Source organism: Cavia porcellus, unplaced genomic scaffold, assembly GCF_034190915.1.
Source record: "Cavia porcellus strain 051 isolate PalLab524CR breed Dunkin Hartley unplaced genomic scaffold, mCavPor4.1 scaffold_2, whole genome shotgun sequence".
NCBI lineage: Eukaryota > Metazoa > Chordata > Mammalia > Rodentia > Caviidae > Cavia > Cavia porcellus.
In genome coordinates, this window is record NW_026947485.1 from 27,327,181 (window position 1) to 27,340,532 (window position 13,352).

Sequence of the window (13,352 nt, forward strand, 5' to 3'; positions counted from 1 at the left end):
ATATAGTACTGGAAATCCCAGAAACAGCAATTAGGCAACAGAGAGAGGCAGGGGCTCCCAAATTGAAAAGCAAAAAGTTAAATTATTCCATTTGCAAATGACATGATTTCATACACAGAAAAACCTAAACACTCCCTCCAAAAACTATTAGAATTTATAAGCAAAATCAGGAAAGATGCACAGTTAAAAACAAAATTAACAAAGAATAGTAGCATTTATATATAACTATAATGAAGTCACTGAAAAAAATTAAGAAGTTTCAATCACAATAACTTCAAAAATAAAATATTTATAAATAAATTTAACCAAGAAATTAAAAGATCTCTACAAGGAAAGTTACTGATAAAAGAAATTATGGAGGACAAAAAATAATTTTAAAGAACAGTTATTCCATGTTCATAGATCACAACAATCATTATTGTTATAATGTCCCTGCTTCCCAAAGAGCTCTATAGGTTCAATGCCATTCTCATAAACACACGATTTTCTATAAAGAAATAGAAAAATCAACCCTGTAATTCATACTGAATCACAAAAATCCCAGCACAGTCAAAGTGATCCTGGGGGGAAGGTTGATTCCATGAGGGTACATATAAGACAATATCTGACTTCAAAACATAATACAATGCTACAATAATCAAAACAACATCGTATTAGCTTCAAAACAGATATATACACCAATGGAACAAAACAGAGAACTCAAAAATTAATTCAGACAGACAATTGAACTTTGACAAAGACAGTAGCCACAGTGTAGAGACAAGATATTAATAATTATGCTTGCAGGATTTGATATACATGTGAAAAATAAAATTATACAAAAATCAACTTGATTGATCAAAGACTTAAGTGTCAAACCTGAAACTGAAATTATTATTAGAAAACATTGGGAAAACACTTAACACATTGGTGGCAGCAAAAGTAAAAATATACAATGGTTTTTATCAAAGAGAAGTTTCTGCACAAAAAAGGAAATAACAGAATTAAGAGTCAATCTGCATAATACAGAAAATATGTGCAAATTCATTAGACAAGGGAATTCATAACCAGAGTATACATGCAACTCCAAGAGCTGAACCCTCCAAAAAAACAGTTGATAAAAATAGGCTAAAGATCTAAATAGATACTTTTCAATAGAACATATATAAAGGCCAAATATATGAAAAAATGCTCAATCTCACCAATCAGGAAAAGAAAATTAAAACCTCAGTAAGGTGTCATCTCTCCCCAGTTAGAATTTCTATCAAAAAATCACAAACATCATCCAGTATGTTGAGAAAAAAGAACTCTCACTGTTGGTGAGAATGTAAATTAGTACAACCACTACAGAAAACAATTTGGAGATTCTTTCAAAAGCTACAAACAAACCTGGCGTGCTAGTGCACGCCTGTTAACCCAGAACTCAGGAGGCTGAAGCAGGAGGATCACCGAGAATTGAAGACCAGCCTTCATCAAATAGAAGTTTCTGCACAAAAAAGGATATAACCAACACAATTAAGAGTCAGTCTGCATAATGTTTTGGCTTGGCATAACTGACACCATCTTGAGCCTTACATTTAACTAATGCCCTGTATCTGACTCAGAAAAATGGAAAATTACTCAGGGTATAAGTCCCATGAGAAAAGTAGAATGAGCTGTACCTACAAGAGAAAAATTAACCTGCTCAACAAAAGAAGCAGGATACAGGTGTCAACTGAAAATTAATGGAAAACTTGAGTTAAACTGCTTGCAACAGGATGTCTTCTGTGATACTCTCTTTTTTTTTAACATTTTTTTTTTGTCTTTTTCCTTTTTATCGATACTGGGGATTGAACTCATGACTGCCTGCTTGCAAGGCAGGCGCTTATGCCACTGAGCTAAACCTCCAGCCCGATTCTCTCTTTTTAAAACTCTGTAACAAGACTCTCACAAAGATGGCAGATCAGTAAGCAGCAGCATACAGAGGCTCCCTGAGAGACACAACTCAGATGCTGGAATAAAACATCTTGGAGAGGTCAGACAGAGGGAGATGGATCCTCTCAACCCAGGAAGAAACTAAAGAGAAAAGAGCTGGTCAAACATGCAGTCCTGGGGCTACCATTGCAGCAGCTAAGATTAGCAGCCATGGCACTTTCGCTGGAGCCACCCAAACTCACACTGCTGAGATCTGCCAGAGCCGCCCAAACTTGTGCTGCTGCGACTCACTGGAGCCATGGTCACGCTGAAGTCAGAGGTCGCAAGCCCAGTGGAGAACAGAGCCAGTGTGGACACCTACATTAACCCACAGTTAGTGCAGGGAATAAGACCCTCTCACGGAAAAGGGGCAACCAACTGGACAACATGTTGGAATGGGGCAGGGCGGGCAGGAACAAGGAAGGGCAGTGACTTCAGTTGGTTGTTTCCTTCCCAGACCAGATTGGTGGGATCTGCTTGGCCTGGGTCACGCCCCTGGCCAGGACCCAATGAGTCACCCCAAACCAATTCTGTATGCACAGCAACACTAATGTGGTAAAGGCCCCCGAAGGTTGACTGGCCTGGAGGGAAGAGGCCAGCATATACTGCCCCTGCTTGCACCTCAGTGATCAACAGCAAACTGGAGAGGGCAGAAATCCCTAGCTTCAGAAGAAAATAACCAACAAGGAAAAGGACTTTCACTATACACCTGTATGGAAGAAACCAAAAACATGACAAGAGAAAGAAATAAGAAAAAGCCCCCAACCCCCAACCCTGAGAATATTGATCCTGAAGAGGTAAATACAAAAGAGACAGAGAGCAACAAACATGCAATATCAGACACGGCATCATGGGCATAAAGAGATATCTTCAGGACCTCATAGATGAGCTCAGAAGTGAAATATTAATTCAAGTAAGGCAAGATGTAAGAAGATTAATAAAAGAAATGCTAAGCACCTCTCAAGACACAGATGGAAGAATGGAGGAACACAAAAAAAATGAGAGAAACATTTGATGAAGAATATAAAGAAAACCTACAATACATGATGCAGACTCAAAGAGGTTACCAGGAAATAAAAACTCCATTGAAATCTGGCAAAACTGCCTGAAAAAAACTAAGGATAGACTATCAAAACTTGAAGACAGGTTTGCAATGTGTCATCATGAAAGGAAAGATCTCTTAAAAATAACAAGGAAACAGGCAGTAACAATACAAAGGCTAGAAGATGACAAAAGGATCTATAACTTAATAAAAAATGTGAATGAAGAAGAGGAGTAAAAACAAAGGAAATGCAAAGGCTATTCACAGAAATAATTAAGGAAAACTTCCCAAGCATAGGAAAAGGAAATGATATTCAGATGTATGAGGCATACAGAACTCCAGCCACCTACAGCCAAAACAGAGCTACACCCAGACATATAATAATCAAGATCCCAGAAATTCAATATAAGAACAGAATATTAAAAGCCATCAGAGAAAAGAAATAGATCACCTATGAAGGAAAACCCATCAAAATTATGGCAGACTTCTCGACACAGACCATCATATCAAGAAGAACTTGGAGCAAAGTGTTCCAAGCCTTGAAAGAAAATAACTTCTAGCCCAGATTAATGTACCCTGAAAAACTGTCTACAGAAATTAATGGAGAAACAAGATGCTTCCAAGATAAAGAAGAACTGGGGTAATTCACAACCACCAATCTAACCCTATAGAGAATACTAAAGGACATTCTAGAGAGAGAGAAAAAAATACCAGGCTATGAGGCACAGTGGCAGAGAGGCCTCAATGAATGGAGCAGAAAGTGGAATGAAGGAGAAAAGTAGACAACCAATGGCAGAAAAATAGTATAGCAGAAATGAGGCAGAGAAGGTTGGCTATAATCTCTAACATAGATGGCCTTGATACACTTTTTTAAAAGGGAAAGAAAAAAAACACAGGCAGAGTAGATCAGGAGGTAGGGTCCACCGAGATGCTCTGTATAGGAAATATAATTAACCTGAAAAAGGGACTTGAAAATCAAATATGAGAAAAACAATGCTCTATGTGACAGGGAACCAGAGAGAAATAGGGGCAATTCGACCAGCACCTGCAGATGGGTTGGAAAGACAGGATATTTATGTGCAATAGAGAACTACTTAGCTATAACAAAAGAAAACCTTTGGGCTTTTGTAGGTAAAGGAATATAACTTGAGATCAAGTCCAGGAGTGACAAGGTTTGGAACTACTTAGGTAAATACCAGGTTGCCCCCCAATCTAAAAACCAAGGGAGTTGGTGGGACCCAAAATGCACAGTGCACCCTGTGGGAGTGAAAGGGGAGGAACAGCCTAAAAAAAGAAGGCAGAGGATATTATTAATAGTATATCAGGACTTAAAACGCACATTACTCACACAGCTCTGTTTAGATGGATTATATTCTGTTCCAGTTTGTGTACTAGATTTGAGGGCACAGACAGCTATCCTGAAAATAGCAGGATATAGTACGGTAATCATCCTTAATTTCCTATTAACTTAATCTGAAGCCCTATCTAACTTATACTGTTTTATCATGACTGATCTTAATTGAATCTGGTTTGTTAGAGTGCTGTTTTGTATTGATGGATTTTATTCAAATCTGTTATGATTGAGAGTATATGCAACTAGACTGAAGATGAAAAGATTCACTAGGATACCCACTCTGATTTGATTATTACCTGTTTTTGAAATCTTACACTGTCTACTGTTTTGTTTTTATTGTTATGTGCTGCTATATTCAATTATACTATGCCTGATGGTATAAACAATTTTATTGAAGATAACAAGAGACAACACAGTAACCATTGTAGATCACCTTGTACTGTGGTTTTATATGACTTTTTCATTTCATGTTTTTATAGGAATTTGTTTTGTTTTGTCTTGCTTTATTTTTTCCTCTAATATGGGAAGGACAGAAATACATGTAGAGACTCATGCATGTGTAAAACCTATAAACAATTTATAAGAACTGATCATATAACACATGATGAAATGAACAACTACTTCAAAGAAGAAGAGACACTACAGTACCCAAAGGTGATCCCATAGTGTCATGATGTGAAATCCAGCAATAATATTATTCTTTGTTCAGAGTGATTTTAGTCCATTTAGTTTTGTTTAATTTCAACATACATGAAGGTATGGACAGCTATTTTGAAGAGAATGAGAGACACTATGACAGCCATTGTCGACTTACCTATTATCTGATCTTGAAGACCTAAAATCCCTTCCTCATCTTGTTCAGATCAGTTCTATACTATGTTGTTTCATGTGAATTCTCTGTATGTGAAGATATGGACAACTATTTGGAAGAAAACAAGAGACAATGTGATAGATAGTGAAGACCTCTGTCTTGCTTGTCTCTTGCATTGCTTTCTTACATTCTGTTTTGTTTTGTTTAATTTACCCTCTTTAAAATAAACAAAATAAAATAAAAACTCTTTAACTTTCCAGTTCAGGGCCACTTGTTTGCACCCTGAACCAGGGGGCTCTGTATACAAGTGGCCCTGAGCTCAGTTAGTAAATTCCAAATTTATCAGTTTGGCTGCTTGGATTCCTACATTGTTGTTCACGAACCCCTCTCATATAATAGGAGAAAATATGTGCAAATTCATTTGACAAGGGAATTGACAACCAGAGTATACATGCCTGTTACAAAGTGAGCAAGGCCAGCCTGTCTCAAAAAGAAAAAAAAAGCTACAAACAGAACTACCATATGGGCCAGCAATTCCACTAGTGGGCATATATCCAAAGAGATGAAATCATTATACCAACAGATAAACATACTCCCAAGTTTACTGCACTTCTATTCACAACAAAATGCAGAATCAACCCAGATGGCCTTCAGTAGATGAATGGATAAAGAAAATGTTGCACGTATACACAACAGATTATTCAGCCTAACATAAAAATAAAATTCTGCAATTTGCAGCAACATGAATGGAACTAGAGGTCATTATTCAAAATTAAGTAAGTCACACACAGAAAGTACCATATTCATTCACCTGTGGAAATATAAATCAATCTCAAAAGAATGTGATGGAAGAAGGGGTTAAAAATTAACCTGGGGCAGCAAAACACAAGGAGAACTACTTCTGGTTCTTTAGCACAGTAGCTTAACTATTGGTTAAGATGCTTTACATTTCAATATGACTAACAGAGTATGATATTCAACACATAAAACTGAGTAATGTATAAAGAGCTAGAAATGTTTGTTATTGATTTTACTTATTTATGTATGTCTATATATGATTATCTACATATTTACTGCATTTCCCTAGTGTACTCCATAAATATATATAGCTATATAAATATATACATATAGCTACTAGAACTCAATAGACAAAGAAAACATGCTAAAATGAACAAAATGGCAAATAGAAGTAAATTGCCTAAGACACAATATGTTGGCAGACTCTTTATAAATTAAAAACCAGTGTATCAGTCAGATCACACATGGAACAAGCTCCTTGTAATATTCTCTTCCTTGTACTGCACAGAATTGCATCTTTCAGCCAATCATTGTAAACTGACTTGGTCAAGTACACTTAGGAACCGGCTCACACTCACTTGAGCACACACATTGGAAGCAGCATCTCTGATTACAAACTCATATTCAAAGAAGATGGCTGAGGGAGGATTGTTAGGAGCCTCACACTGACTTTGCTGGGCTGCAAAACTATCCTAAAAAAAATCCGCTGTAACACTTGAAGCTGTTCTAAGTCAGTGTGAAAGTGTTTGAACTAGGGGCTGGAGAGTAGGGAGAGCCAGCAGCCTAGACCACTCCAGAACTGTACTGCCTAAAATTCCTACCTCCCTTCAGAACCCTCACCCCAAACAGCAAAGGACATGAGGAAAATACTTCTAGGAGGAATGTAACTTCCTTCTTCAGCTAATGACAGTCCAGAGGCTGATAGGGCCCAACTGAACCCTGTGAGGTCCTGGAGTAATGGGTTCCCCCCATCAAGGAGCAGAAGCTTGTCCGGGGACAGGGCCCATCTTACTAGCAGGCTCAGGATGACAGGCAGGACCAACATACTGGAACTCAGGCGGGCCCCAGGGAAATCCTTAACTGGGCTGCAACAGGCAGGACACTGACAGGCAGGTGTCCCCAGATTCTGTTTCCCAGGACAGTGCTGCCACCTTTTGGAAGTTCAATGCTGGACAAATTTTATCATCTCCAGCTAGGAGAGGAGGCATGGCAGAGGGGAGACATGGGCAGAGGGGAAGATAATTGCAAAGACTGACTCTTTGCAAAACAGTCTCCGGAAGGAATCCTTTCCCATTTGCTCCTTAGCCAGTTTGTCAGACCTCAAGCAACCCCAGGAGTCTGAGACCTCCTCTGGGGAGTGAGTGTCCTCAGATACAGATCCAGAACAGCTCCAGGGAGAGGGACCCTGGCTCTGGCCTTCCTCAGAACAGGAGTCACCCTGCAGCAGGCATATTTCAATGCAACTTGTTTATCTTAATCTTACATAATTTGTACACCCCTAACAGAGTGCAAAATGCAAAAATATTTAAAACCCTGGATGAGGTATTTCCATGATGAGGAAAAAAGAGCCTCAGAGAGGTTGAAGACAGTGACCAAAGTCACACAGCTAAGTATTATAGCCTGATCTTTTGCAAAGCTTCACTGGCCCCATACCTCACAGCTGGTGTCCCTTCTACCACTGGCTGTGCTTGCTCTCTGGCTGCATTAGGAACCCTACCCTCTCCTCTATGAACTCCTGCACTGCTCTGTGCATTTCTACAAGCAGTGCCAGAGACCATGCCCTGGGCCACAGCAGGGTGCAGGAAGGGAGGTCCAGGCTCCCACAGCACCATCAGCTCCATAGCCCAAACCTAATGAAGCCGCTTCCCCTCCCCGCTGAGGCTTTTTCATGTTCTCCATTTCTAACCTTTCAGAAACCAAAGTGCAAACTCACAGAGAAGAAACCCAGAGAAGACCTTTAAGATTCTGACAATATGCAAAAAAAGAGAACCAGCTTCTTTTCCAAAGCATAAAGGCACTGCCTGAGATCTCTCCTGCTCAGACAAGGGGAGGGTGTACTTTCTTGTGCAAACCACCACACCCTATTTTCACCAACTTCCAAGAGTAACTGAGTCCTTTCATGCCCCAGACAGTGGGCCAGATGAACAAGGCCAAACCAGTCACTGCAGTCATGCTCCTCACACAATAACCCTTGAGAATAATTCGTCTTGGAGGAGGGTTTTGATGGCATGCTAATCAGGCTCTTTAAAACGTAGGGCCCATCAGGACCCAGGAGGAATCAGTTTTTGTGGGGCCCACTGAAGAGTACTTACACAACTTAAAGGAACCCAGCGGATCACCTAGTTCCGAGATGAAGAGCAAGTTCACTCTCAGGTCTCACCTCTGAAACGGTGACTGCTGCCCAGCAGCAGGAAGAGGATTCTAACAGTGAGGAGCAAAGCAGCTGTTGACTGATTGGCAAGTCTGCAGGTGCAGGAGAGAGGCGCAGTCCTGAGCACCTGCATGGAATGCAATGCCTCTGCTCAGAAGTAGAGAATGTGCTCCAGGCTTCCCTGGATCTCACAGCACCTGGCAAAATCAGTGGCAAAATCAAAACCAGGGCTCATATCTTCTGACTCTTAGACCAGTGCTTTATCCACAACGTAGCTTTACAAACCAGCCAGAGTCCAAAGGAGCAAATGCATTCTGAGGAAACAGTGCAATATTCGCAGAATTCTCCAGGAACAGAGATTAGGGCATTAAAAATAGCCAAAAACGATAGAGTCCAGCCTGTCACAGCAAGAATTACTACACTGAGAAACACAGATTGACCAACTTCGGGAGTTTAGGTATTTTTCTCTTTCTTTTCATGTATCTGCTCCGGCTGCAGTTAAGAGAAAAATGTGTATTCACAGACCAGCTGTGGAGTATTAAGTTCACAGATGTTGTAACTAAACTCCCTGGTGTTGCCTTCCTGACATTTCATGAAATGAAAAAAATCTGCTGCTTTTTTGATCCCCAGCCCTCTCCCAGTTGGCCCCACCAAGTCCATGATCAAAGTTTAATTTCAGTAATTGCCAACTAAAATTCGTTGTCTTTTTTCCCCACCTGTTTACTCCTGAGGTGTTGCTTTCATCCTTTTATAATCTGTGATCACCTTGAACATGAAGGGGAGGGAAGCAGCACTGAGACTGTTTCCACCAGCACTGCAGGTTCCTGCACATTTCACAAAGGAGCATCAGTGCCAGGAGCCCTGGGCTCTGCGCAGGGACAGAGGAGCCTTGGATGAGGAGAGAGGAGAGGCTGGCCCAGCTCTTCTGGGAGTCTCGATTCACCTCTCGGCCAATTCTGGGCAGTTTTTATCAGAGACTGGAGAGCAATTCTGACTGTTGAGACCCACAAACAGTCCACTGGGGTTTCGGGAAGATTTCTGTCTCTCTTATAGTCACAAAGAGCAGACTGTTTATTTGTCTCTCACTTTGTCTGTATTGCTGCTGCCATTTGGGACCAGGATAACTAGGGCTGTTGGGACAGCATCAGGCAGGGCTGCCACAGGGCCCATGCAGCTGCAGGTTAACAATCCACCGATTACCATTCAGCTGACTGAGACTCACCCTGCTTCAGATGCCCTCTTACATGAGGTGACAAACCTCATCTAGATAATCTTACTGGTATGCAAAGTTACTGTCACCCTATTTCACAAAGAAATAGCACAAATGGCACAAAGAAATCATAGCCAGTAACCCAAAGGAAACAGCTAATAAGATGTTCAACCTAGAGTTATGAGCAGAAACTCTCTAGAAACTTGAACTTCTTCTGTACGCTGGGGCCTCCATTTCCATTAGACATCCCTTATCAGCAGTTTTGTTTTCGGTAGTTTCAGCTGCCTGTAGTCAACTCAGCCCAAAAGTGTTAAATGAAAAATTCCAGAAATACCTCAAAAAGTTTAAGTTGCACACTACTGTGAGCAGTGTGATGAATCCTTTTTAGAACATATTCACGACATTCACACTACTGGCTCATTGGTCCCATAGGAGCTGTCTTAGTTATCAGATCTGCTATCACAGAGTCTGCATTCAAATAATCCTTATTTGATTTCATAATGGCCCCAAAGTTTAAAAAGAGTGCTTCTTTTAAGTGAAAAGGTAAAAGTTCTTGACTTAAAAAAGCAAAAAGATACTACGCTAAAGTTGCCATGATCTACGGTAAAACTAGTTATGTGTGAAATTCTAAGGGGGAAAAAATACAAATTTTGCTGTCAAAACTCAAGCCGCAGAAGTTACGGGCACAGCAGTCCGAGTCCTTTACTGGTCCTCTCACTTCGGCTCTGTGTGTCAGCAGAAGAGCGAGCACAGCAAGAGCCTGAGGGAGGCAGAGAGCCACACTCTCATAACATCAATTACAGCATGTATTATAATTGTTCTATTTTATTATTATTGTTATTCATGTTATTCATCTCATACCATGACTAATTTATAAATTAAACTTTATCATAGGTATATATTGAAAAAACCTTTATCATACCTTTATCATAGGTATATATTGAATGTGCCATGGGAAAGAGGCACATTCAGGAGGCTGGCTGGAGGATCAGGGGTTCCAGAAGACCTCATCTGTCGGTCGTGTGCTTAGTGCCGCCCCCTGGGAATGGGGTAGAGGAGGGTGGACCTGGCCTGAAAAGTCCCGGCAAACTAAACTAATTCATTTCTGAATTTCAGAGTCCTCCAATGGGAAATGAAGATAAACCAATTATTCTTTCTATAAACCATATATATATATATATATATATATATATATATATATATATATGGTTTGTTACCATCCTCAGTTTCTGCATCCACTGAAGATTCTTGTACCATATTCCCTGGAGTTAAGAGGGGATTACTGAAATGAGAAGAGCACCCCACCCCATACGATTAAAGTGAAGACATCAGGATTGTAAACTGCAGGAAAACAAAAATCTGGGCACAATATATTGCTACCTGCACATGACTAGGCCACCACCACCTTGCACCTGCCCCACTTGCATCCACATTCGTCTCGAATGCCCTCTTAACCTCCAGCAAGACAGAAAGGGGGGAAATGGCTAAGTAATTATTGATGCTCCACCTCTTAGACAGTAATTAATTAACTGCCACCCGAGAGTGAGACACAAGCTGAAAGTGATAAACCGAAGAGAGGAAGCTGGTGCCGCGAGGTGAGTGCATGCAGCAGTCCTTGGAAAACATGTTCCCCTGTATGTTCTGGGCACAGCACTGGACCAAAAAAATCGTGTGGACCTGGCCTGAAAAGTCCCGGCAAACTAATTCATTTCTGAATTTCAGAGTCCTCCAATGGGAAATGAAGATAAACCAATTATTCTTTCAACCAAGCAGAGCTTGGCATGCTGCAGGCGCTGTGCCAGAGCCCATGGGAAAGAGGCACATTCAGGAGGCTGGCTGGAGGATCAGGGGTTCCAGAAGACCTCATCCGTCTCGTGTGCTTAGTGCTGCCCCCTGGGAATGGGGTAGAGGAGGCACCCGAGGGAGTGGGTCTTTAGCTACAAACAAAATGTGCAAGTCTGCCCATGAGTTCTCCAGATGTGCCATGGCACAGCTACACAGCCAGGCCAGCCCCGCTTTGAGGGCACACAGGCTGCCACTAGAGTAAAGACCCTGTGACATTCACCAAAGGTCTTTTCATTCCATGTTGGGACTCAGAATGGAGACTGCAATTTCCTGTGTCCTCTACAGAGATGGGAAATGAGCTGAGGAGGGGAGCATCACAAATGTCACTTGTCAGAAACCTGAGCACCTCACATCACCCTCTTTGCAGCTCTGCATTTCTCCTGCAGGTCTCAGCATGCTAAGCTGCACCTTTCCCTCCTGCCGTCCTGACCTCTGGCTTCCTGAGCTAGCACTGTCCTGACAAAGTGATTCCACCAGTAGCTACACTGGCTCAGAACTCATTCTGCACCATGCTTTGTTATACAGAGCTGCACTTAATTCTCACAAGAACACAGATCCCACTTTTCTAATGAAATCCTGGGCGATGAAGGCAGAAATGGCTGTGAAGCACTGGTTTATAGCAAAGAACTTTTATTAAGCCAGTGGGAGGTAGCATGTTCTTGTTTGCTACATTACTCCTTAAATTTTCTGTTTCCACAACCAATTTTTTGTTTTTAGAAAACCTGAAAAAATTAGAAACAAATTAAAGTATGAGCCTGAAGTTTTATCATCCTGCAATTGGTCTAAAAATACCTCCATCCACCACAGCCGAAGAGCACACAGGGACACTTCCAACCCACCCACAGCACAACTCCAGGTGTCCCTGCCGGCCCATAGGCTGCCACCACGGAAAAAACAAGGCAAAAAGAGGATACAGAAAGGGAGGAGATGCAGGAAAGTCGCCCCCTGAGCCCACAGTCAGGGTTTTCATACTGTCAGGAACAAACTCTCTCTAAAAGTAACGAGGCCAACACTGACAGAGCACACGCTGAATGAGATGATTTTCTAATGCTCTGCTGATCACAGGGAAACTAATTCAGTACAAAGAAGACCAGTTCAAACATTGCTGTTTGCATGTTTTTATTTCATTGTTGTTGGACATGCCACCGCTCAGGAGGCTGAGGCAGGAGGATCACAAGTTCAGCACCAACCTGGACTAAAGCCCTCACATCCCTCCCCTTGAAAATCTCCCAAATAAAATTAAGAGCTATTGACCGATTGAAACAGTGCTCATAAGAACTGCTGCAGTGCTTTTTAAAAGGTCAAATAGCCATCCAAAGAACAGCATTTTAAAATATATATGACCACACACATGTTTAGGCTGCCAGTGCTTCCTTATGCTCTTCTGCTGCTGGTGGCTGGAGGAATGTGTAGATCAGCTGCAAGATGGTCAAACTTCAGCCTCAGAGTTTTAAACTTTTTTATTTCTAATATATACATAAAATTTATAGAAGTTGGGGATATCTAAATAGGACATTTGAGTGTCATTTAAAAATATTCTAAATAATTATGAGGATTTATTATTGCCACACCATTTCTTTCATTATGTATCAGTTTGACATAACTAATTTGGAATTCTGTATGAAAAATCAAACTTCTAATTACCATATACAGTATAGGTAGATGAATCTAACCTGCTTTACCCAAGTGCTTTATAATGTGACAAGGGCTGGGGATATAGCTCAGGGGCCCAGGGCCTGCCAGGCCAGTGCAAGGTTCTGAGTTCTATTTCCAGTCCCCACCAATTCCTCCCCCTCCAAAAAAAAAAGCTCCTCTTTGTGAAAATCAATCAAAGTGGGATGGGCATTTATAGTAATACCCACTTCAATTACCCAGGAGCCGGGAGAGCCCAAAATGGTGCTGATACAGGAAAGAGGGCATGGCAAAGTTGTTGGGAAAATGAGCAAGCCCTGCCAATGACAAGATCCCAAGGTAAGGTATGATGGCACA

At 41.2% G+C, this 13,352-nt stretch overlaps 1 protein-coding gene across 4 annotated transcripts in view; it reads right to left on the bottom strand.

The window, feature by feature from the left end:
- Gsdme (gasdermin E) overlaps positions 1–13,352 on the bottom strand; it is a 61,167-nt gene that overhangs the window by 31,813 nt on the left and 16,002 nt on the right. Inside the window, exon 4 of one of the 4 annotated variants that reach the window (XM_063239548.1) lies at positions 8,318–8,435. The exons of 2 other annotated variants lie outside the window; for them this stretch is intronic. In XM_063239548.1, coding sequence (XP_063095618.1) covers positions 8,318–8,435 — 118 coding nt within the window. Of the gene's footprint in view, positions 1–8,249; positions 8,436–13,352 lie in introns of those variants that run through there. One more of the 4 variants, XM_063239551.1, reaches the window with a different exon arrangement.